The sequence below is a fragment of the Varanus komodoensis genome, unplaced genomic scaffold (assembly GCF_004798865.1).
Source record: "Varanus komodoensis strain SLA01 unplaced genomic scaffold, ASM479886v1 scaffold104, whole genome shotgun sequence".
Lineage (NCBI taxonomy): Eukaryota > Metazoa > Chordata > Lepidosauria > Squamata > Varanidae > Varanus > Varanus komodoensis.
This window is the reverse complement of record NW_025335289.1, coordinates 514,175-539,033: the sequence shown is the minus strand read 5'-3', so window position 1 is coordinate 539,033 and position 24,859 is coordinate 514,175. Positions and strand designations below refer to the sequence as shown.

Here is a 24,859-nt window from a genome sequence, read left to right as displayed (position 1 = left end):
CAGGCACCTTGGTGGGCACCACACACAATGACTGTATCTGTGAACAGAAGAAGGAGTCCTGTGGCACCAAGACATCATCCAAGGAATTCCCAGATTTGCCATCAGAGACCATTCCCTTTGCTCAGGCCTGGGAAAAGGGTCTCTGCCCTGCCTCCACTGCAGAAAGAACTGTGCCAGATGCTCTCCAAGGTCAGAAAATCAAGATCGGAGGGGGGCATGTTTCGGGGGACTGGGAAGGGAGGAAGGCCAGGATATAAGCGATCCTGGAATCTCCCATTTCCTCCCTCCAAGGTGCTCTTATTAGACAGGCCAAAAAGCTCATCTACCAAAAACACAAGGTGGGGGACAGACAGGTAAAGATCCCTCCAGGTCTGGGGCTTCCTGCCATCACCAAAGGATGGAGCCCTAAATTATTTTTTAAAAAAACTTGAATCAGCTCAAAAGATGCCTTGCTTCAGGTCAGCTGATTATACTTTTATCTGCCGTGGAAAAAGGATTCATGTGTCTTATTTCCAAACTCTCCCATTTACTCTTATGCAAATGTGATCAATAAATTAATCAACGAGGATCCTGTGCCATCAATCCACTAAGGTTTCTTCCATTGGCAAACCGCGATACAAGCTGCAAAGGCCAGTGGGAATCAGGGCAACCCAGCCACACCTGCGTGATGGCGATGCAGACAGGTGCCTGGGGAAGGTGGCAAGGGTGCGGTACCTGAGATGACGATGCAGGTATCCTTGGCTCGACGCTTCATGGCCTTGTAGGCCGCGTCGGCCACTGCGTACAGGTGGGGGGGCCTCTCGTACAGCTCTCGGCCCCGGTACTGCTCAATGACGTCCTTCCCGTAGAGCTCCATCTGCTTGTAGGGGTTCATGGAGACCACCACCTCCCCGATGTAGGTGTATATGCGCCCCTTCTCAAACCTTTGGGGAAGCAAAGAAGCCACCGTCAGGGAGGACAAGCGCCGAGCAACCACGATGGTTCTCGGTCTTCCTGAAGTCCACACTGATTTATAAACAGAGGGGGAGGCATGGATTTTGTCACAACACCATCTTTCTTAAAAAATAATAGGACTCGGTAGTAACACTGGAGGTGGCCTGATTTCCTGGTCTGTAGAGGACAATCCTTTGTCTGAAGGCCAGTCTGGTTTAAGCCTGGTTTAAATTGAAGAGCACTAAAGCCAAGTAGCGGGGAGAGGGTTGGGCCCTGAACAGCAGGTGAGGAACTCACCTGGCCACAGACCTTCCCACCAAGGTGAGATGCAGACACTCAGTTCACACGTGACAATCCACACGCAGGGCTGAGTACGGGTTGAGCAGGGGTCGGCACTGACCCAGGAGCCATTGGACTGTGTGAACTCAGCCACACAAACAAGCCAGGTTGTCAACCACAAACAACCCAGGAACAGAACTCCTGATTGTGGTCCACTCGTGGTTAACAAACTGCGGTTTGTTTGCATGCTGTGGCTCACACAGCGCAACAACCCAGGTTTCAGCAAAAGCCCATGGTCCCACAATGAGCCATGCTCAACACATAGTCAACCCTCAGGCGTGGGCTGCCGTGGCGCATGGGTCGCAGAGATTACCACACTCTGCACACACGCGCATCTCCTTTTTGGCTTCCTTGGGCACGATGGCATGAAACATAGTGCACACAAAATATCGCACCGCCGTCCCATCTGCATGCTTCCTTAGGACCTCTCACCCATTGCATGTAAAAGATGAGCAGAGGGCAAACATTTATGCTAAATGTGGAGCATTTCTGTTCCTCATCGCTTCAAGAGTCCTTTCCCAGCTCAGGATCGGACCCACACAATGGAGATTTTCACTGCCAATCTGGAATACCTCCCTTCTTGGGGACGGGGGCGGGGGGGGGGCACGTTTCCTGCCCTGTCTGATTTTCACAAAATTACGATTACGATCTCGGTTAGAAGGCCAGCAGGCTGCAAAGCAAAGTGCCAGCCTCCGGTGCCCTTTTCATTTCTAAGCATTCCCCGGAAATGCCCAAGCTGTAGGGGTGCCCATTTGATTAGTTCTCATCTGTACGTGCCTGACTAGGAACACACTGGCACCCTCCCACCCATGTTCCCCAGCAAGGCTCCACACAGGCACACTGACTCTGACACCGGCGCCTTGCATAGGACGAGTCATGATGGACACTTCAGCCTGAATTTGTCCAATCCCCTCCCAGGCCAGGGCATACGCTGATCTGAACCGGTCCTCCCTTCCACCTGCCCTGAAGCTCCCACCCATCTGCTTCCTGAGACGACCACTTCGCGTTCTGCCATTATGGGAGGGGGAGAGAAAGGTCTCCCTCCACATTCCCCACACCAGGCATCGTTCGAACCCCTTGGTCCTGTCTCGCTTTGCTCATCTTTTTCCCAAACCAGGCGGTCCCCAGCGTTGCACCTGGCCGGGGTGGGGGGGGGGCGGGGGGGGCACTGCCCTCCGCAGAGCATCTGATTTCCCCTTTGCAGCCCCTTTTCACCTCTACATTTCCCTTTTTTAGGTGTGGCAACCACAACTTCACACAGTATTCTAAGTGAGGTTGCATGATAGGTTTGTACAAGTGTTATTTTCAATTCCTTTTGTAACTGCGGGAAACACAGCGCTTGCCTCGTTCGCAGCACCCACACACTGGGCCGGTATTTTCGTCCAGCTGCCCACCACACGAGCTGAGCTCCCTTTCTTGGCATCTGTGAAGCTCTGTTGTTTCCAGCTCCGTATGCATCACTTTAGACTCGGTCTAAAGCCACATTTGCTCTTTTCTTGCCTATTCGGGGAAACGGGGGCTCGTGTCAGAGTGTGCTGCTCAGCACAGCTGTTTTGTGACATCAGCTGAAAGACTTTTTCAAGATTCCCAATCTGCCCATCGGGCCGGGGAGAACCCAGACATCACCAAGAAACTAGCATGGCCTGCCAGTGTGAAATCTGCGCTTGTGGTGAGCTGTTTTGAGCACAGCCAAATGAAGCTGCTTTGATCAGACATCTGTGAATTAGCTGGCTGTTGCCCTTTCTGCGGTATCAGCTACCTAACAGAGGTAGAGATGGGCTTTATCTTAATCATCCCCAGCCACAGATGTGTGGGGACCACAAGGATTATGGACTCCACCCTAGAATCTTAAAGGAGCTGGCAGAAGAACTCTCAAAAGCACAGTCTATTATCTTTGAGAAATCATGAAAGACGGGGAAGAGCCGGATGACTGGAGAAGGACGAATATTGTCCTTATTCTCAAGAAAGAGAAAAAAAAGATGAACCAGGGACTGCAGACCAGTCATTCTGACATCCATCCCTGGGGAAATTCTGGAGCGCATCAGAAAGCAGTCAGCTTGCAAACATGTTGAAAACAATGCAGTGGTTCCTAGAAGCCAACTTGGATTTCTCAAGAACAAATCCTGCCAGACCGATCTGGACTCATTTCTTGACTGGGTACCCTCCCTGATGGACTGTGGGAATGCTGTGCATATAATCCAGCCTGACTTCAGCAAAGCTTTTGGCAAAGAGCCCCATGCGATCCTGGAAATAAAATAAAATGAAAATAGATAAAAGTAGGCTAGATAGAGCAGTTGGCTGCCAAATCGGACACGAAGAGTGCTCATCAACGGCACCTTCTCCAACTGGGGAGCGATAGCAAGTGGGGTCCAGTCCTGGGCCCAGAGCGCTTCAACGTTTTATTGTTTAGATTAGGAAGGACAGGGGAGAATGATCAGATCCGCAGATGACACAAAACCGGGTGGGACAGCTAACACCCTGGAAAGCAGAAACAAGATTCAAGGTGATCTTGACAGGTTGGAGCGCTGGGCTGAGAACAAGGGAACGAAATTCAGGGGGGCAAATGCCAAGTTCTGCGCAGAGACAAAAGAAACGAAATACATCATCACAAGATGGGAAACACTTGGTAGGACGATATTAGAAGCGAGAGGGTTCTCGGAATTTTTGTAAATCGCAAGCTAAATGTGAGTCAACAGTACTTTGAAAAATGGCAACGCGCTAGTTCCCCTTTCCTCAGCACTGGCGAGACCTCATCTGGAGTCCTGAGACCAGTTCTGGGCACCAGGTTTTAAGAAAGATGCAGACCAGCTGGAAAGGGGTCAGAGGAGGGGAACCAGGGGCTGGAGACAAAGTCCCATGAGGAGAGATGGAAAGAGCCGGGCACGTTTCCCCTGGAGAGGAGAAGGCTGGGATGACGCTCCGGAAGGCTGTCAGGATGTCTTTCTGAGCATTCCAGGACATGGAGCAATGGACTAAAGTTGCCAGAAAACCAAATGCTGGCTAGATATCAGGAGAAATGCCCTGACTGTTACAGCAGTACAACAGCAGGACCCCTGGCCTGGAGGCATTCAGGATGCAACTGGACAGCCACCCGGGAGGGCGGGTTGAACCAGGCGCAGGGGCTGCACCTGATGACCCCCTGCCCCTTCCAGCGCCACGATTCTGCGATGAGCACATGGCTGAACTGAATGCGCTCAGTCACCACCAGATGTCCAGAATAGCACACGTATTTCCCTCTTCCTTCCCCCTCTGGGTTTTCCCACATCGTCAGGTTGAACCTACAGACCACGGTAATGAGTAGTACTTAGCTGAAGAGTCTTCTTTAAAAAAACCCAACAACCCTACTCTAGAGTAAGTCTGTGCAGCCCTGAGGTGTACTGGGTCCCCAAAGAATTCAGAGGGAAGCGGCGTGGCTTCCCCTTCCACAGCCCTGTAGGAGCAGCTTGCCAAGAAAGCAGAGACCTCCAGGTGGGGGCTTTTTTTGAAAGCCCCTCCCCACCAGCCACATTTTGTGCCCTTTCGTCTCTTGGACACTCCCCACGGGGTTGGCTGGCCATGGGGCTATCCTGCAGGACGCTGGGGGCTGGTTCCATGCAGAACCCCCCCCCCCCCGCAACACACCCGGCTTCCGTCTTGAGCCAGGCGTGCGCCTCGCCTTCTACGAACGGCAAGAAAATGGATTCCAGAGTCCAGGATTAACCCCGTGGCTGCTCCGTGGGGCGAACTGACCACCGGTTTCTCGCTGAGCATCACGAAACAGACGTCCGTCCTCATCACTGGCACAAAGCTTTTGGGAGCGGAAAGATGCTTGATGTTGCAAAGGTGTGTTAAGATGGCCTTGCCTTTGCGACACTGACAACTGGCGCCCGGCACATGTACCGAGCTGTCACTCACACCATCCCCAGTGGAGATACTGGCTGAGGATGCTGGGAGTTGTAGTCTTGCGCCTTTGGAGGGCAGTAGGTGAGGGAAGACCGACTCAGAACGTCCTGGTGACATCTCATCAGTGGGAGTCTAACGGAGAAGAGGCGGTTTCCTGGTGGGAGAGGAACGTGCGTGCTTGATCTCGGGATGAGACTGGTGTTGGAATTGGGGGCGGGGGCATTCACTCACCACCCCAGCTAAGGAGGGGGGCAGGCATGGGCACTGATGCAGGAAAACTGTGGGAAGAGAGTCAGAAAAGGGCAGAGGGTTCTAGCTGGAAGCAGGAGGCAGCCGAAAGCTAACTGGACTATCCCAGTGCTCGAGGGAGTGCACGCCCCACGAGCCACGGGTGCGGTGGAGCCAAGGCTCACGAGGGCATGCGCCGGGGCTTTGCTGCTAGCAAGAAGAGCAGCGTTTCCTGGGCCCTCCCTTGCATTTTCTGTTCCTCCTGAGCTTAGCTGAAATTCCCACTGCCCTGGGAGGGAAACGGCGTCCTGTGCGAGATCCCCATTGCATGCGACGTATCTTGGGGTGGCCCGATTCTGAATGGCAGCTGAACCCAAGAACTTTACGAGGCCTCCTCCTGGCAAAGCTCTGTAAAAGCCTAACGCTGCCAGAACTGGTCCGTTGACGTCATGAGCAGGGGGTTCCTCACCAGCCTCGGGGAGCTGGAAACTCTTGCAAAACTTCATGCTGGAAGTCTTGCTCTGTTTGGAGACACGGGTTCAAGCAATAGGATAGCCCATTGCCAAGGGCCGCTACAGGGCTGAATGTAGGGTGCGGCTCCGCTGTGGGCCATCATGTTATCTGAACTTAGCTTTGATAACAAGCCATGCCTTGTTCAACTCAAGTGCCCATGAAGAGAACCACGGTTCGTTGCCGCTTGCAAACCGTAAACAGCAGGTTGCGCCACAAGGCTCATTCGCTGGGCCCAAACATCACGAGAACCTGCGTTCCCACAACCAGTGCTTTTTTTGTCATATAACGCACCGGAACAGAGTTCTGGCACCTTTTTTTGACAGATTTTCCAAGTTTTAAAAATAACTTTTGAAAATGTGATGTTTGGTCCACATGGATTTGAATCGCCCTGTCGAGCATAGCAGGTCAGCGGCAAAACATTAAAACGGTGCGTGCGCACTTCGTCTGCGCTGGTTGTGATGGTGCTGCTCAGCTTGTGACGCTGCTCGGCTTGTGACTGGTCATGTGGTTGCACACTGAGTGGTTACTGCATGTGGCGACCATTATGTTTCGTTACACAACTGTAACAAGTGTGGGTGTGTGTACATTGACTGACTACGTGCGAAAGGTAAATAATTTCATGAGTTCCGGCACCCTTTTTCTTACAAAAAAAGCACTGCCCAGAACAATCCATGGTTCAACAACAACCATGTTGCTAAACCCAGTGATTGTGTTGTGTTGCCAATGTCAACACAGTCATTCTTGCAGCTCCTGACACCCAGCAGCGAGTTCCTTGGGGTTGCCTCTGGTTGCAAACAGAGAACAGAAAGAAACCAGCTGAGGAGATGCCAGGTCCGATCTCCTGCCAGAAGCAAGCAGGGCCAGAAAGGGGAGCGATGCCCAGCATCCCGCCAACTCGCGCCTGGCCTCTGCACCCACTGCTGCCTCCTTGTACACCTCCCCTCGTCTCTTCGCCTGGCAGCCTCATGCAAGGACTGGCACAGTCCCCGTCTCCTCGCCGTCTCCCAGGGCACCCGAGTTAACCACCCCAGAGAGTGAAGCAACCAGGTTTCTTCCTGCATCTGTGTCATACATCAAAGCCTGTGCTAAAATTGAGAAATTGGCACCTTCCTGTAAGCAGAGAATATTTGGCTGACAGGAAACTTACGCAGCCTGTCAACAGAGGCCGACGATGGAATGAACGAGAAAGGCTAAGGCTCTGCTTGAAAGATATGCAGGGATTCCTTCTCTGAACCTTCATTCTCCGACCACCAAGAACCGCCTGCTCCCCAAGAACTCATCCTGATCCATGCATTAAAAGCTTGCCGCTTGGGGCCGTCATGGTCTGCTGTGTGGTGGCACCAAAACTGCAAAACGGGCTCCTTGAAAAGGGCAAGCAGGTAAGGTTTGCCTGTTCCAGCCGCCGTTCATTTTTGAGGGCCAGGGGGCCGGTTTCAGGCCATTTAGGTGCCGTGGAGCCACATGACACGCCGTGGACAGGAAAAATGCATGCATAGAACATTACAGCGCGGCCCAGGAGGAGCCCACCCTGGCAGGGCATGAGCGCAGCGAAAGGTGCATCCGACAGGTGAACAGGTGAGGCAGCTGGGCCACTGTGCCAGTGCTCACGAGAAGGCTCCCACCGGTGGGTCTGTGCCAGGGAGCCTGCAGGGATGTGAACTGCACCCACGGTGCCGGTGGGGATGGTGGGGGCCCCGCCAGGGCCAGAGATCCGAATCTTTCATTCGGGGCCCCCCATCTCTGTGAGGCCATGGACTGGGGCAGGCTGGGAGCATCTCTAGTCGCCTTTCTTTTCTTTTTTAAGAGACCCAAGCCGGCTTACAGAAACTCTGTTAAAAAGTATAAAGTATGAAGAAGCTAAAAACAACACACAAGGGCTGGTTCAGACCAAGCCGTTTCTTTTGATTTTGCTTACAGTTAAATATTGCATTGATTGCATTGCTCTGTTGTATTTGTTTGGAATATGCATTTCTGTTGTATTGTAAGCCTCCCAGAGAGCAGGGATGGGCTCCGGGGCTGCGTACAAATGCAATGAATGAACGGATGAAAATGAAATTAGTGATGTCATCATTTAATAAAAAAAGGCCTTCCTTTGATTGGTCTGGAATTTCCCACAGACGGAAGCAACGACCACTGAAAATGCACAAGAAATGCCACGATTCACATGGTCCCTCCCTGGCTGCCACTGCCATGAAAAGGACTGGCATTTTCCTACCAAATTAAACGATACTCACAGGCAAGCTCACTCGCCTCCCTGCGAAATCAACCGAAGACGGGATCGCGCCCCTGTACCCCGCCTGCTCCGGAGCAACTCCGCAGCTTTCAAGCTAAGGTGTCCTATGCGGCTGTCCTGGTCCCCTGCTCAGGGCTGGATCCCCAAGCGAGTGCTGTCCAGCCTCTCCCGGAGGACTTCCAGTGAGGGAGAATGGGCTGGGGATGCTGGGCGTTGCAGTCCAACACCTCTGGAGGCCACCGAGGGCAAGAATGCAGCTTTGGACTCGGTTGTAGCAAGACACGAAATACCAGCCATGTGGACAGAGAGCGGGAGATGCCCTGTGCCCTGGAGCTTTAAACCCGCAGGATGCAGCTGATGGCTGGAGCAGGAGAGGAGCGGCTGGTGCAGATGGGCCCATGGCCACGATCCAGCAGGGCTTTTCCTGCGCCCTCAGGCTAGGGCCAGCGAGCATCCGTCCAAGGTCACTCACACCCGGCTGGAAAGCAACATGGCGGCCAGGCCACCCTTCCCCTGGCCCTGCCGCCTGTGCCACCTACCTCTCTCAAGGAGTTACCTGAGCTTCAGGTTGCCTGTGAAGTCCTCCATGGTCACGCGGTCCAGGAGGACAAAATCCGCCTTCCCGAACTCGAAGCTCTCTTGCTCGGCCATCCTTCCTGGAGAAGGGAGGCTGCCCGGCCCCTGGCAGAAGCAGACGGAGAGGATCAGGGTCCCCACGGGCGGCTAGGACTCACTGGCAGAGCAAGGAGGGATGACTCAACCCGACACGGAAGGTTCCTTTTCGGAGAAGAGGGTGGGGTTCTGTGGCTAGCAGGCAGAGTTTTGAGCTGTTCCGGATGTCGGCAGGATGCTTCCTCCAGCAGATCGGGGGGCAAATGCTCACAGCTTCGCTCGTTCCGGAAGACCATAAATAGCGATGGTCTCCAACCGGCGCCCCCAGGAGACCCTGTGGGCTGGGAAGGCCCCGAGATGCCCCTCAGCACATCCACAGGCTGTTCAAAGCAAGGAAGCAGGGCTGTGGGCTTGGGCTCCTCTTCCTTTATCACCACCACCACCCTAATAACCTCTTGGGGGCCTCTTGGGGCAGAGGGGAACTGCCCCAGCCCTGGGGATCTTGCCGGAGGAAGGCTTCCAGCAGCTGGGGGGGGGTACCCAACGATCAGGAAGCAACACAGCAGGGCAAACGGCACACGCATCTGGGCCACCCAGTGACTCTCTAACCGGAACTGCTCCACCTTACTTTCATACCGTCGCTTTGAAAGGACTGTCCTCTTCGGCTCTTCTCCTCCTGTCTTTGTCTGTGCACTTTTGGCTTGCGGTTAATCATGTCACTTCCTCTTTCGAGAGCAACGCGCTTGCAAATGGAGAAGAGCCGCTGCAGCCTTCGCGAAGAGCTTGCTTGGCCAGCTGTTCTGGTGACAGGTCAAGGCCTGGGGGGGCTGATGGAAGCACTTTGCCAAGCAACAAAAAACCCACACAGGATGTAAAGCAGAGGTGTGCCGCTTTTCTCACCAGATGGCTGAGGCTACAGGTCCCATCAGCCCTACTCAGCACAGCCAGGGGTGTTTTAATAAATAATAATTGGTTTTATCTGGCCAGGGCGGCTTATTTTATACTGTACTGCTGTATTTTAATTTTATATTTATATTTTAATTTATATTATAATTATTTTAACTTAATGATGTGAGCCGCCCCGAGGCTTCGGCGAATGGGGCGGCATAAAAATGTTTTAATAAATAAATAAATAAATAAATAAAATAGGAGTTGTCGCCACAGCATCGGAAGGCACTCCACAAGCGGCCCACCTGGAAAGAGGCGGCATTCTTAGGTGGCCAGGGTGACCTAGGTCCTGGGGACCATCTCCCCCAACATGCTTTGATGGAGCGCATTTCCATCTAAATTATAATTAACTCTAATCTTTCAGCTGTACATAGAAGTCAACATAGACAAACATCAAGGGAATTATGGCCCTCTTTGGACTTGCTGCAGTGACGCAAGTCTTTTTTCCGGTTCATGGGCAGCCACCTGAAACGTGGCGCCTTCCGATCTTTCTGGCGGCGTTCGCCCTGCCAACTTACTGAGCCGCCTCAATCCACACGGAGAGTGGGGGCAGCCCAGGTACACCAGGTCAACTGTGGGGGGGGGGGAGCACAGATGTTCTTGGACACTTGGCATCCTTGGAGGACTCGCAATAAGGACTTCAGATGAGCCCATGCGCCTGTGCTCAGAAACGTCCAGAGAGCCATGCTCAAGTTTGGACTAGCAAGTTCCCGACTTTCGCGAGCCCTCTCCACATTCAGGCGCCCAACCTGAAGGGGAGGACAAGCTTACATCGATGTTTTAAAGCAGGAATTCCCAACGAAGCTTCCATTGTGGGGGTTCCCCAGCAGTGCTCAGACGCCTGGAAACGGCTTTTTTCAAACATGCAGTTCTGTATGAAATACATACAACTTTGGGGGCTTCCAACAAGAGTGAGCCAGCTAGCTGGGAAGTCATTGTTTCAAGGGGGGTATCCCTACATCACCCACTCTCAAATACTGAGGTTTGCAATGCCCCGGAGGTGAATCTTTTCTTTCCATGGTGGCAGCAGCTGCCAAAAGTGTGCAGAGAATCCATTTAAAAAAGTGTGTGAAAGATGCATCAGCTCATTTGCACTTTGTCTAATTCAGCTAATTTCTAAAGTGAGGTTGCAGTGTCTAGTCGACACAAATCTCCCTCTCAAGATCCACGGACAGGAGAGCGTCTTGCCAAAGTAGAGACCGATGAATTAGTCATTTTTTGTGATGCCCAGAGCAGTTTCTCCAATTCCTAAATATTTAAAATTATCACAGGTCTAAAACGTTTGAAAACCTTTGGCTTAGGCATCCTTCCTCAAATTTGTGCCCCCCAGGTCTGACCCCTGGCATTTCGGGCTAGGGCTGGAAGTGATTTATGCTGGACATATCAGCCTACCATGTAGCTGTACTGAAAATGATAAATTTCATATTGCACGTTAATTTGGAAGGGGACGGAAAGCAAAGGCACTGCGTTGTCATGAAATCAGAGCCAGTTTCATACCAAGGCAACCACATCTCCATCTATCTAATCCGTATGATATGCCACTCTGGCAAGCGGCTTGTGCTGGTCTACAGCCTGATTTCTGGATGATGCAGACTGTTGCCTCCCGCTTCACGCCTGGTTAGGGGACAGACTTCAAGAAGAAACCGGGCAGCCGTCTGAGTGGGATGGTGTAACCTGGTGCCCTGCAAGAGCAGGGGGTGGACCTGATGGCCTTCCTGGCCCTTTCCAACTGCTATTCTACGATTCGGGGGTGGCAGACCATCTGTAGCAGAAATGGACCCGAAAGAACTTCAGACTTTTGACATCAGCAGCTGCGGTGTCTTTCTGGACCACCTGTCTGAGGTGGACCCGGAATCCAGCACTTGAGCCTCAAGGGGCTGGCTCCCACTTTCTAGCAGCCTAGGGCAGCCTGTCCCCCTGGGCCGTCCACCAGATTTGGATCGCACTGTCCAGCCCCTCCACCTTTAATCTGCACGTCCGTAAGATTAATTTAGAGCCACCCTTGGAAGCGTCTCGAAACTTCAACCGGTGCTGCAGCCGGAATGCCACCCAGAGCCCGCTCCATGCGAAAGGCAACTTATCACAACGGCTGCATCGGTGCCCTCCTCCAGGCAAGATCCAGACTATGACAGACAAAGCCCCACGCAGCTCAGGCCCAGGCTGTGGAGGACCCCGTTCTTCCCCCGAGGTTTCCGCAGACCCACCCAGGAAAAACCCTTTCAGCCCTTATTTGGCCGGGGAATGGGGAAAGGCCTTCCTCAGGCCCAGCCGGGCAACAGCCCTCCGCCTGGCCGGCCCCGTTGCTGTGGCTCTTCCACCAAAGACATTTCCGGGGACACAGGCTTGGCCTTCATCGCAAGGTATGTGGGTGCAGCACAGGGGTTGGCACTCTGGACCCAGGTCCTACTTCCAGTTAGAACATGGAGTTCCTGGGTGCCTTTGGGCCTGAAACGAAGAGCTGCCTGCAAGAGCAGCAGCTGGGATGCACACAGATACCAAGCCAGGCTTCCCCAACCCGAGACTTTGGACTGCAACTCCTCCCAGCCACTGGCCAGGCCGACGGCAACCGCAGCCCCAAACATCCGGAGGGGCCCAGGCTCGGGGAGGCAAAGGTGGCCCAGCTCGGCCTGCTGGTGCTTAGGCCTTCTGCAATGCTGCAGCCCAGACCGCCCGAACCCAAGGCCAGGCAGGGACGCTTGCACGAGACGAACGGTAGCACTCGCGTTTATTGGCAGAACCGTGCACTGGCCGACCGGAGACTTCCTCTTTCGAGCCCTGGGAGCTGTGCACCCCCACCCAGGCTCTGCCAGCCACAGTGACTCAGAGGGAAACGGGGCGGGCGCCCGTGGGTGAAGCGGGGGCAGGACCACATCCTCCACAGCACCGACTGCAACACCCAGGTGGGGGCACGTGGTGTCAAGCCAGCAGCCACTGGCAAGCAGCTCTTCGGCGTCTCTTGGCCGGCCAGACAGGGCTCCGCCTCTGTGATCTGGAAGACAAACGAGGAGACGGTGCTGGTAGCCACAAATCCACAGAGTGAGGCCGGAGGCAAGGGAATTGTTGTCGGCCAGGGAATCTCTTCCCAGAAGAAAGATCGAGCCTGTGGGAAAAACCAGCTGGGCTTGTCTGGCTGCCAGGAAAGGATGAGATGCAGAACATGAACTCTCCTTCCTGGTCGAAGTGCCAGATCCTCCGAGTGACAGAAGCCCTAAAGACTCAGGAGGAAGGGGGAAGATTGCCTCAGCCCAGCAGCTGACAGAACAAGAGCAGTCCGTTGCCATCCAAGAAAGGACGGGGAGCTGAGGCATCCAACCCCGACCCCATGTCAGAGTCTGCTTGCAGCTCCTCATTTTGTGTGGGCCTAGAACTCCGGCTTCCCTTCGCTACCCGCTGCCCTGTGAGCATGACACCACCCAGCCTGGCCTCCTCAGGACTGAGAGGCAGGACTGGCTCTCCAGGGACCACGGCGGGGCCTTGTCCAGCCCTGCCGGGAGGCTCGAAGCCTTCCCAAGGGACTGGACCTGGGCCCTGCCCAAGCAAAGCCGGGCCTCGAAGGTCCGGGCCGTTTGTAAGCCAGACAACGGAAAGACCCGTTTCCCTCTTGACTAATGGACGCGAGTCACTTTGGCAGACGAGGCTTGTCCGAGAAATAGAAGGGCTAAAAATAGAAGACGGCACAGATAAGGTTCTAGGCCAGTTTTCAGGAAGTTCTCCCTTCCCTCTTGCCCTCACCCGCTCTGTGCCGCCCCAACCCTCTGCAAACCTATAAAATGCAGGCTGCACATTTACTCAGATGTAAACCCCACTTGGTTCAAACAACCGTGTCCAGGGCTTCAATTAAAAACTCCTGGGCAGAACTCACTTTTGTCCCTGAAAAGGGCAACCCGCCCCTCATGCTTTGGTTATTTTCAAAAGGTTCTACAAGAATGAACCCCCACCCCTAATCCTATTCCTCATTTACCTGGGCTCCTATCTATAAATAGTCACTGCTCACCTACATGCAAACTTCGCTGAGGACTAGCAACCTGATTTTTAAACAGCAGGAAAAGTCCTCAGGGGGCCTAACAATGAATTCTGCCCCGAAGCGTAAGAGGATGCAGAGTGTTCTTGATGAAAATGTCAACTGACTACACGGCTGCTGTGGAAAAGGCACATTCCATGCTGGGCAGGAAAGGAGTCAAACGCTAAAACGTCAATAGAATCTGCACTATTAGCAGCATGTGTGGAAACCACACCTGGAACACCGGGCAGGCCTGATCACACACGGAAAAAGGGTTATTATAGAGTTGGGCAGAGCTGAAAAGGGTGACTAAACTAACCCAAGGCTGGAGCAAGGCTCCCGTGAGGAAACAGCTCAGAAAGACAGTGAGCCAGAGGAGACAAGGGCAGAGGTATACAAAATACCACGCGGTGCAGAGAAAGCCCGGGGGGGGGGGGGTCTCCTCTGTAGACAGCAGAGCCCAGAGCAGTTCTTGCACAAAGGGGGCCGGTCGGAGAGTCAGACAGTAACAAAGGACTTTTCCACACAGCTATGCCCAGTTAAGCTACGGCGTTCCCTTCCGTAAGACAGAGCAACCGCCACCCATCTGGGCGGCTGAAAGAGGGCTGGACCAGCCTAGGGAGGAATGACAAAGGCTAGCTGTGCCCGAGTTTTACCTTGTGCATCACAGCCAGCTGCCCGAGGGACGCTTGTTGGAGAAGATGAGCAGGAGGGCCTCTGTGCACTTGTGCTCTTCCACAGACGGCCGGAGCGCGTGGGCCCTCAGTCTGATCTTGCACGGTGGACTTCTGGCCTGATCTCACGTATTCTTATGAGCTGCGGAATAAACAGAGACCTGGATTTCTGAGATCCGGGGCAAGGCGAGGCACCTTCAACCGTTTTGCCTTCAACTTCAGCCACGTGCATCTTCTGCCTGGATCTGTTACCAAAGGGCACTTGGTTCTTCGCCAGCACCTCTGAGCTGCTCCGGAACGACTGTCTGAGATTTCTATAACCTCCCTCTGAAGGTGGAGCAGAGCGAGGCCTCAAACCATCCCACAGCTGCTCTTGCAAACTCTACAGGAATGAACAGGGTCACGGAAGAGACCCAGCCATGCTGGAAGGCTTGCGAAGGAGGAAGGGGCTTCATGCACAGAATCTTGGCTGCTCCGCCCCCCCGCTTTTTAATTACAAAGGAAGAAAGGGTCCTAATCATCTACGCTGCGGATTGAGCGAGGTTTCAGAGTGCCAGCATCACACCTCAGTGGGTTGCAAGATTTCAGTGTTTCCTCCTGGTTCCCAACTGACTGACAACATACGATAGGAATAGATGAGAGTTGCTGCATACCAGCTTTCTACCCACTACTAAAATCTCCTCTTTACAAGTCACTCCTTGAAAAGCTTCTGCCCATGAAGGAAGCGTTCAAATCCAAGTGGATGGGAGCAACCAACCTACGAAAAGCTGAGGCTGGCTTAGGTGTCCTCCCTGCTTTTATACAAAGACAACGCTGGCCTCTAGAATTCTCACACACGGTTCTTAAAGTCTCACAATAGGAAGCAGATGCTTTCAAAGCTTCTCTTGACATGGAGCCCTCAGGCCTTCTTGGGAAGATGGCGACGGGCACACCAGACACGTTCTCACTTACAGACCCAGCACATGCATGCTCCAGGGATGGAGAGTGAGCCTGGCCTTGTGAGCATTACGCAAGCCACATGCAAACCACTCACCCATCCCCAAGCTGAAAAACGGAACCAACACTCCCAGGTTCGCATCTGGGCACGGCCAGAAAAGGCAGGATGGCGACTCCACTCCGCTCCGTGTCTTTCCATGAGCTGATGGAAAGCAGCCCCTGGCCCTGATCCGCTTCATTTGGTGCTGGTGGATCCAAGCTGAGCTGGTGCGCATCCTAGGGCGGAAGGGACAAAAACCGCACTTGCTGGAAGGCCAGAATCCCAGACCGCCTCCCCACTGCAGCTTCCCTTCCCTGCTCCGTTTTTAAAGAGCATGCATGCAGATTGGAGCACGCTTCAGAAACGGCAAGCGTGCCATCTGGCAGCGAGATGAAAGAGTTGCCTTTCCTGAATTTTTGCATGACGCAACTGGGAGTTGTTTGCTTTTCTTCAAGGGGGGGGGCTTGCTTTGATATACCGCAAGGATAACACCCCCCATCTGCCTGCAATCACCACCGGTGTGGGGGAGGGAGCGCCGAGGCTGTCACTTTATTTCTATACTGCCCAACAGCTGAAGCCGGGCAGCCCACAACAGTGAAGTGGTCACACCACCTTTGCTCCAACCTGGTGCCCTCCAAAGAAACTCCCATGTTCCTCGGCCGTGCTGCAGGGGATGATGGGGACTGCAGGCCAGCCCAGCTGGAGGGCGCCAGTCTGGGGCATACGAAGAGACCCAGAGGAAAGATGGACCTCAACACAAAGTTTACAATGCTGGGGGGGGAACCATGAAGCACATAAGCCAATCAACACTTCGCCTTGTTGCTGGGTCCGCATCAGCCTTCAGCCCAAATGTGTCCTTGGGAGCTCACTCTCATTTTTAAAATATATGTATCTGCTTGGTGGTAACAGATGCTGTCACGATCCGTTTGCGGCCAGGCCGAGACCAGAGCGCCAGGGGGATTAACCGGGGGACTCTCTCTGTACCACAACACCATTGTGGGCTCAGTGGAGGAGCAACCCCAAGAAGAGCAACGAGGAGCCAACAGCGCCCAGCCAGTTCCCAGGAAAAGCGTGTCTGAGATTTCTATAACCTTCCCCCGAAGGTGGGGCAGGGAAAGGCCTCAAACCATCCCGCAACTGCTCTTGCAAACTCTACAGGAATGAACCAGGTCACGGAAGAGACCCAGCCATGCTGGAAGGCTTGCGAGGAGGGGAGTGCCAAGAGGCACCGGGACGAGCTCTGTTTTGAAGCATCTTATGTGGGTGACTCCTATCCCCACCGGATCTCTGTGCAGGCGTATTTGGCACGGCAGCTGTGCCGGTTCAGAAGCTGCTACAAGGCAAGTCACAAGAGAAGCGGGTAATGCTCAAAACAGAACCGTCTGTTTCAGGCCCAGGCAAAGCAAAACTTTAAGATGTCCCACACAGCAACCAGCAATGCCTAAAGGGCTTCCAAAGTCCACCACCAGATCGCTTCGCCATGTCGAATGGCTGACCAGCTGGCCAAAATGCTGGACTGAGCTCAAGAAAAAGGAAGCGGGGAGAGTTACATGCTGGGTTCCAATACAGGCCAGCCTAGTTGCCTTACTGTTGATAGAAATACCCTTGAAATGCACCGGGAGGGTTTTCTCTGCCGCCTAAGTGGTTTCTAGCAATACATTTCTCTCCTGTAGGGAAACCTGGACCCAGATGGTGTCACCAATTATAGACCAGTGGAAAGCAATTATAGACCAGTGGAAAGCATCCCTCTCTTGGGCAAGGTGCTTGAGCAGGCGGTGGCTGGACAACATGGCTGAATAATTTCATCTTCACATAGTACACACTGCTCTTTACTGAAGTGCTTATGTTGCCATCACTATTGCTTTTTGTAAACTATCTTGAGATTTCATTGAAACATTAGACAAAGTATATAAAGGCTTTTAAACGCCCTCTAAATAAGCAAAAATTCCCTTCCAATTCTCTCTAAAGCAAGCGTTGCCTGACTTAATTCCTACCACCACACCGCACTGAACTTCGTAAAATGTCTGAGGAAGCTGATGGGGGAAGGAGATGGAAAACCGGCATGCCCTTGGAGAGATCTGTCTGCAGTCAAACAGGAATATGCTGGGCTGCCAGAAGGAAAGGTCAGACTAAGGAAAGGAGTTTCAAATGGACCAGCAAGTGCCACAGTCAGAAGCGCACCACCACATGAGACTCACCTCTTCCACTTCTATTCTCAATGAACCATTTTAATTTTTTCTTTAGCTTCAGGTAAGGAACCTCATCAATGTCGGTCCTCCTCGTGTCTCCATTTTGGCTCCTGCAACGGGCACGGCATCACTCAGCTCCTGCTCCCATCTGATGCGTCACAAAATCAGGTGCCAGGAAGGTCCCGCTTGCATTTATGCACCAGAAGACCTAATAGAGAGGTAAAAAAGCATACAGCGACCGACAGTCTAGATTTCTTTTCTAACTGAAAACCGGCGTCGCCTAGAATTCCCTGAGTTACAAACAGGCTTGAGCTACAAACATTTTTGCAGCAAAGCTTTTAGGACACAAACCTGCACACTTGTAGACAGAAAAAATCCTAGCATTCCGCAGGCGACACTGTTCCATCCCAGGCAAGTACAGGCAGGGGAAACGTCACGGCCCGCTCTTGGGAGTCCTAGGGCCTTCCCCGACTAAGCCAAGCCAGAACTGCCCCCGAGAAGCCATTCATAGGAAAGCACCGTACAAGGAAAGCACCAAGCAGGGCGATTTCGGGCGTTCGTTTCCGGAAGAGCATTCAAAGGTGCTAGTCCTCAGCACCCGCCTCCTTCAGACGGCAGCGGGGGCCACGTGCAGAAAGTTAGCCGCGGGTTTGAGACAAAAAGGAACCACGGGGGAAGAGAGGCGCCAAGGGGGGAGAAGGAAAGCCGGGAACCCAGCAGCGTGCTGAACGCCCACGTGCAAGAACGACGGCCAGCAGCCCGCACACCACGAGGCCCGATACGGCCGACGGGGCGCGAAGGCCCCGCTGCCTTCTGGGAATCGTAGTCCAGCTGGGCCCCGAAGGGCAAACCGCCCGCAAGCCCCCGCTCCGGGGGCGCCAAGGCACACGCGCAGCTCAGGGCCGCCCCTCTCCGCCGCAGCGGAGCCTAAGCACCTTCGAGCCACGCAGCGGGCCGCGAGCAGGCCTCCGTCGCCCCGGATGCCGGCGGATCCCGTCCCCGCGGAGCCCCGCGGGCCGAGCTCCTCGCCGCTCCCACGGCGCCTCAGGGACGGCTCCGCCTCTCGGCGCGCGTGACGTCACCGCGCCCCTCCGCCTCTGCGACGGATCGCTTCCTCTTCCGCCCCCTAGTGGCTCGCGCCGCTCCTGCCGAGGCTGCGGCGGGTAAATGCGCCCGCCAATCAGCGTCCGACCGTTATTCAAAAAAAGGGTGGGGAAAACGTGTTCTTAGTAGGAGAGCGCGGGAGAGCTGTAGGGGCTACGGTCTAGTCGGCCTTTCAAGACTTCCGGTCTCGGATGGCAGTCCTTAACAATGGGTGGTCGAAGAAGTATTGTAAGACAATGTATGAACACCAAGAAAGCATGACACGCAGAATATTAGACTAGTTTGGGCAAATAAGGAGTAATGAAAAGCACAGCTGGCTGTAGCCGATTACTGAAAAATGAAAAAGACGTGGAGGACGAGGAAGGACTTCTTGGCTGAAAATCCTCAGAGCAGGGCTTGGGGGCGATGTAATACAGTTCTTTGGAGAGACAGCAGTTAAAGATGGTCTTGCCAGGATGCGGCCCAACCTCCGGCAGGAGAGAAACGAGAACAGTTCGGTAGGTCCTGGTCAAAGGGGACGCGTGTGCATAGCAATTCACATGCAACAGGCAGGACTGAAGACTCTTTTCGGCCGTGCTCAGATCTAGTAACGCCCTCTAGGGAAGGTTCGGATCCGTGCTTGTTTTATGGACAATTTAGGCACACGTCCTGGCCCTGCAGGCGGAGCATTTAATCAGAATCGGAAGTAACGGCCGCGCGGCCCTCCGAGGTCGCTTGAAGGCTCTTTGCGGCTCTGCCCTGCCCAGGGAGCCGCTCTTGCTCCCTCTTCTCGCTGCTCCTCCGCCTCGGGAGGACTGACGTCACCCTCCTCCCCCCTCCCCGTCCCGAGCGCTGGCCCGGCTCGAGAGAGCCTGAATGAGGCGCGGCGCGCGAGGCACGCCGGGAACGCCGACGCCCAAGATGGCGGCAGGATTGAAAAGTTGTTGCCGCGGCGGCGGTCGCGGCGCTTGAGTCTTCCGTGGGCGGCCATGGCGGCGCAGTGAGGGCCGAGGGGACCCGGGCGGGGAGATGCCTCGGGGCCCCGCCTGAGCCATGGAGGAGGAAGGCAAGAGGGGCAAAAAGGTGAGAGGGGGGGAGGGGAGAGGGGCGGGGCCGGCGGGGGCGGGGCCGGGTTTGTTTATGGGGAGGGTCTCCGGTGTGGCGGGTGGGGAGGGCGCGAGGCCGGGCTTTCTCTCCCACTGCCCCTCGAAAAGTGCAGGGGGTGCTTTGCCCGAAGGAAGCCCAGCGCCGGCTGCTGGGGGGCTGCTCTCGCCCCCCCCGTTTGGCCGGGCGAGGGGGTCTCCCGGGCTCCCCCTGCCCGCGCCTCCCCTGCTGCTTCGCCGGGTCCCGTCAGAGGAGCGCAGCCAGGGAGGAGAAGAGCCAAGCCTGGCCTCTGCGAAGCCTCCTTGTAGCAAGGGGAGCAGCGAGTGTCAGACAGTGAGGAGCCTAAGCGGCTTTTTCGCCTCACTCCCCCAGCAAAAGAAATGCTGCCAAAGGCCCTCTCTTCTCCCGCCGCCTCTGCCTGGCCCTGAACGCTTGCCATTGGAGGGCTCAAGTACACAGTCAATTCATAAAATCGCAAATAAGGGGGTGTTGCTAGGCCCAGGGGGGTCGCCGGTGGCACCGGTGAGCAGCTGGCAGGGGAGGGCAGTCGAGGGAATTGATCGGTGTCCACTAAGCAGGTAGGGGGAGAGTGATGGGTCTGGTCAGTGCCGTTCATTAGCAGTCTCGTGTTCCGCTTCTGGGAGGGTTATAGCTAAGGTTAATGCTGGTTTTCTTCCTTGGCAGTCTGTGTGCCCTGTGCTGGCATCCGGAAAGCGTTGCAGATGTGAGAGGAGGGCAGATACGTAATGTCTACTCATGATGAATGTAAGCAGATCTCTGCTGGGTCAGACCAGGGTCCGCCTAGTCCTGCATTCCTTTCTCTTGTGAGGCCACAAGCGGGGCTGGAGGTCAAATATTCCTGGAGGCTAACTCAGAGGCATGCCTGCTCTGGAGGTAGCTGAGCAGTGAAGGGTGCTGCTTGGTGCTGGTCCTGATGTTTGTATGCTTCCTCCTGCAACTGGTTGGCCGCTGTGTCAGCAAAGTGCTGGACTAGGAGGACTTCTGTCCTATCCGGCACAGCTCTTGCACTCGTTGGAATGAGGAGCTGTGCACTGCTGTCTTCCTTGCAGGGATTTCTGTCCACGTCCCTCACTGTATCTTGTGGCAGAATATTCTGTGATTATGTGCAGTTTGGCTGCTAGATCGAGAGAAGTATTACTGCCTCTCTGTACGGCTCTGATGTGCCAGCAGCTGGACCACTGTGTTCAATTCTGGCCCCTCATTGCAAGAGGGATATAGCAAGGTTGGAATTGGAGAAGCAGAGGGCCACGAGGATGGTGGCTGGTTTGTAGGGGAAGCCAGATGAGGAGAGGCTGAGGGAGCTTCGTCTGTTCAGGCTTGAGAGAAGGAGACTAAGAGGGGACCGGTTAGTGACATACAGGTATGTGGGGGGGGGTGCCATGCAGAGATGGGTCATGACCTTTTTTTCCCCCGCAGTGGAGGGCAGGGCTTGTTCCAGTGGAGCAAAGCTCAGGGAACCAAGGTTCAATTTGGGTGCCAGGAAGCACTTCCTGACAGTTAGGCTCCCTATGGGTATGGAAGGGGCTTCCCCGGGAGGTGGTTGAGGCCCCATCGGAGAGGGTCTTCAAGGATAGGCTGGACATGCACATGATAGGCATGTCATGAGCAGAGCCAGCTGGAGCCGGGGGTCAGACTAGATGGCCCGGGAAGCTCCTTCTGACTCGCTCTGTTTCTAATTTTTTATGTGTTTATGTTTCTGTGTTTGGAGATGGACTTGTCTGTGCTTCCCATTATTCAGCTTCATTGTGGTTCCAGGTATGAGTATCAGGAGCAGGAGAAAAAATTATCCACTTCCTCCATAACGTGCATGATCTCATAAACCTGGGCAGTGCCCGTGTTCCTCTTTCCTAGACTTTCAAATTTGAGCACCAGTGCACTTGTACCAACTGTTGCAAAATATTTCAAGAATTTAACCCACTTCTCCTCAAACAAAGGACAGCAAAGGTAGTGATCCACCAAGGCAAAAAGCACGAAATAGGAAACATCATATAGAGAAAGTTTGGTAGCAGTTTCATATTCGCTGGGATCAGCTCAGCTCTGGAGACTTGCAGTAATCACTGGCTGGAGCACCAGGAACAGGATGACCAAAATGGAGTGAGGGGAGAATGCCTCAAGATACCAGCAAGTGGGTATCGCAAGGCGATCAAACCCGTCAGTCCTAGAGGAGATCAACCCTGACTGCTCTATGGAAGGCCAGATACTGAAGATGAAACTCAAATACTTGGGCCACCTCATGAGAAGGAAGGACTCCCTGGAGAAGAGCCTAATGCTGGGAACGATTGAGGGGAAAAGAAGGAGGGGACGGCAGAGGATGAGGTGGCTGGATGGGGTCACTGAAGCAGTTGGTGTGAGCTTAAGAGGACTCCGGGGGATGGTGGAGGGCAGGGGGGCCTGGAGGAATGCTGTCCATGGGGTCGCAATGGGTCGGACACGACTTCGCGACTAACCACAACAAACCTCCCCACGACACCCCTGCATGGTGGGTTAAGCTGGAAGTCTTTGGCTAGCTAGCTACATCATGAGCTTTGTAATCGAGTGGGAGCTAAAACTTGGGTTTCCCTGACCACTGTGCTTCACTGGGAAACCAAGGTACAAGGCCAAGGCCCCATACTGTATTCTCCAGATGCCTCCAGTACTGCGCTTTCAGTCCAAAAAGTCCCGCGAGCCTTTAGTTTTTCAGACTTAGAATTTGGGCTGGAAAATAGCCAACTAGTCAGTCACCTTGGCACCTTATTTGCTTGTTTATCTACCTTGATATTTATATACTGCTCCATCCCCATAGATACTGGGCGGTTTACAAGGAATTAAAACCAGCAGCAATATTGACTAAGATAGCATATTAAATATGTAATTTTAACTAAATGAGCCACTTGCTGTTTTGTGCTAACTTCTAGGATTTGGAATAACTTTCCAGCAAGGAGCAAGGTTGGTAGTTTTTGATCCTGCCTCCTAAATACAGAAAATCATTCAGGGTTGGGCAGAGCTGACAAATCTTGTGGCTTTCCACCCTTCCTGCATGCTTCCTGTTAAACAATTGTGATTAAATAAGGACTTAAGTATGAATGAGCACGCTTCGTCGCAATTTCCAGAAAATGGAATGCAGCAGGTCTGAAAAGACAGTCCTGAAGTGTGTCTAGAGAAGTTTAGTTAGTGAATGACTTAGTAAGAAGGAAATATATAATAATTTGAGGAGATTCACCTGTAAGTTCTCTGTGTATGTTTGCCTAATTTCAGTCGATCTCAAAGGTAGTGGTGAGAGATGGCATGCGATGTGAAGCTATCCCAGGGTGTCAAGTGGAGAATTCTTTGGAAACTGTTCTGTTGACCATTCTTGCATGTGACTGAAACTTCACGGAAAGACAATGGTGGCCTTTATTTCAGCCTGGTTGTTCGGAAGTGGGTCCCTGACTTGTCTCCAGAATAGCGTTCTAATTAAGATCTGCAGCTAATTTTAGTCTGGATACACTGTGGAATAGACATTGCTCCCTGGGCTTTGCTTTTTAGATGTGAGGGACGAAAAGGGGAACAATCTGCTTATAAAACACCGATGATGAAGGACTGCCCTAGAACCGGGGATTATCTCTGAATTTGCGAAGTGGTTTATTCCCCCTGCCCAGGCTAACCTGGTTTGAAAAACACATTGTCGGTGATTGTGGCGTGTTGACTGCATGCAGGAGCTTAACCATGGTTTACTGTGGCTCCTCCAGTGGGGTCTCATAAGAACAGAAGAACCATGGTGCCAGATTACGCCAGCCTCCTCCTCCTGCGTGAATGTCTCCAGTCCCTTCTTAAAGCCGTCCAGATGGGTGGCTGCCACCATTTCCCATGGCAGTGCATTCCGTAGTATAACACAATGGCTCAAAGAGTAATTCTTCCCCATTCAGCTTCATTTAAGCGGTAGATGAATGGTGTGTGATCCAATGGGTAGAGCAGCCTTCCCTACCTGGCATCTTCCAGATGTGTTGGACAGAGAATTCTGAAGTTGTATCTGGAAGGTGTGAAGTTGGGCTAGAGTGTCAGACCAGAGCTGAGGAGATCCGGGTTCAAATGTGCTCCCAGACTGGGTCCGCATGTTGGCCTGGAGCCAAATGTTGACCCAGTTTGTATGTAGTGACAATGAAAGTATTGGGTAAATATGCATAATCGAACCCTGTTGTTTTGGCAAATGTGCAGCTATGGTTTGTTAACCATAAACAACCCAGGAAGAGCACCCATGAGGCCAGTTCATATGACAATCTGGCTTGTTAATTGATTAACAGTCAATCAATAGCCAGTCAACATGGTGTGAGGCTGGTGCATTGAGGGGATGTAGCGTCCTATGCAAAGCTATCCATCATGGGTTAATCGAGGATTAAGAAACCTGATCTGAACCCAAATATGAATTGAGGGTTCAATGGGACTTGGTTTAATGAGCCATTAACATGCAATGGCCAGCAGCTTTTCCAAACAGTGACTGCATGCACCCCTCATACCCTGGGACCAACTGCGGGTTAAGTAACCCATGATTACCTGCTGCATTGTGCAAGCTGGGTTCCTGGCTTGTTGCTGGGCTACGATCTCTGGGTGGTGTTAATTATGCAAGCCCAGAACTGTGGGTTGTTCCCCCAGCCTCCCGAGGTGGCAAGCGAGAGTGGACAGAAAAATTCAGTCCCTTTGACATGCAGTCAACGTCTCCACAAAGGCGTTCAGCGTGCACAGAAGGAAGCAAAGCAGGAGGGACTCAAGCAACCCAGGAATGGAGCCCCCCCCCCCCGACTTTGTGTTGTCATCTGACCATCAATTCCTGGACACACGTCAAGTGTGGGACCCAGGCTGTCCCTGTGGGCAAGCTCAGTATCATTTTGCCTAACCTACCTTGCAGGGTTGTGGTGAGGATTAAATGGTCAACTGCATATACTGCCTTGATCTCCGCAGAAGAAAATGAGATCTAAAATAATCAAGATAGGTAGTTGCTCTGATTCCATTCAGAGGCAGCTTTGCTTTTCTCTCTAGATGCTACTCCCAAATGAGCGTAGAATCGGGGCGGGGGGGTGAGAACGAAAGGATGGCTGCCTGTGGCCTCCATGGAGTGTTAACTGGTGGAAGGCTCAGAACCAAGTCTGGTCTTTTTAGTTATTTACTTTA

At 53.4% G+C, this 24,859-nt stretch overlaps 2 protein-coding genes, 1 long non-coding RNA gene and 2 other non-coding genes across 9 annotated transcripts in view; 1 reads left to right on the top strand and 4 right to left on the bottom strand.

Annotated features, from left to right (window-relative positions):
- The window catches only part of LOC123017868 (unconventional myosin-Ig-like), a 29,117-nt gene extending 20,012 nt beyond the window's left edge, over nucleotides 1–9,105 (bottom strand). Inside the window, exons 1-2 of one of the 3 annotated variants that reach the window (XM_044419505.1) lie at nucleotides 8,685–9,105; nucleotides 715–923 (exon numbers count right to left, since the gene is read on the bottom strand). In XM_044419505.1, coding sequence (XP_044275440.1) covers nucleotides 715–923; nucleotides 8,685–8,779 — 304 coding nt within the window. In that variant the 5' untranslated portion in view covers nucleotides 8,780–9,105. Of the gene's footprint in view, nucleotides 1–714; nucleotides 924–8,667 lie in introns of all 3 variants that reach the window. The other 2 variants (XM_044419507.1, XM_044419506.1) reach the window with 2 other exon arrangements.
- Nucleotides 9,106–12,396: 3,291 nt separating this feature from the next.
- LOC123017880 lies at nucleotides 12,397–18,584 on the bottom strand. 2 transcript variants are annotated; one of them, XR_006413681.1, is made up of 5 exons: nucleotides 18,463–18,584; nucleotides 17,537–17,735; nucleotides 15,396–15,574; nucleotides 14,345–14,504; nucleotides 12,397–12,677 (listed from the first exon to the last, which is right to left on the bottom strand). It is a non-coding gene; the product is annotated as an uncharacterized LOC123017880 (long non-coding RNA). The 2 variants fall into 2 exon arrangements; XR_006413680.1 differs by lacking the exon at nucleotides 18,463–18,584 and adding an exon at nucleotides 17,879–18,289.
- On the bottom strand, nucleotides 14,662–14,799 carry LOC123017906. The gene has a single exon (XR_006413685.1). It is a non-coding gene; the product is annotated as a small nucleolar RNA SNORA9 (small nucleolar RNA).
- LOC123017907 lies at nucleotides 16,408–16,545 on the bottom strand. Its single transcript, XR_006413686.1, has one exon. It is a non-coding gene; the product is annotated as a small nucleolar RNA SNORA9 (small nucleolar RNA).
- A 943-nt stretch (nucleotides 18,585–19,527) lies between the features above and the next one.
- Nucleotides 19,528–24,859, top strand: part of CCM2 (CCM2 scaffold protein) — a 39,070-nt gene continuing 33,738 nt past the window's right edge. The window contains exons 1-2 of one of the 2 annotated variants that reach the window (XM_044419519.1): nucleotides 19,528–19,693; nucleotides 20,399–20,479. In XM_044419519.1, coding sequence (XP_044275454.1) covers nucleotides 20,471–20,479 — 9 coding nt within the window. In that variant the 5' untranslated portion in view covers nucleotides 19,528–19,693; nucleotides 20,399–20,470. The remainder of the gene's footprint in view (nucleotides 19,694–20,398; nucleotides 20,480–24,859) is intronic. The other variant, XM_044419517.1, reaches the window with a different exon arrangement.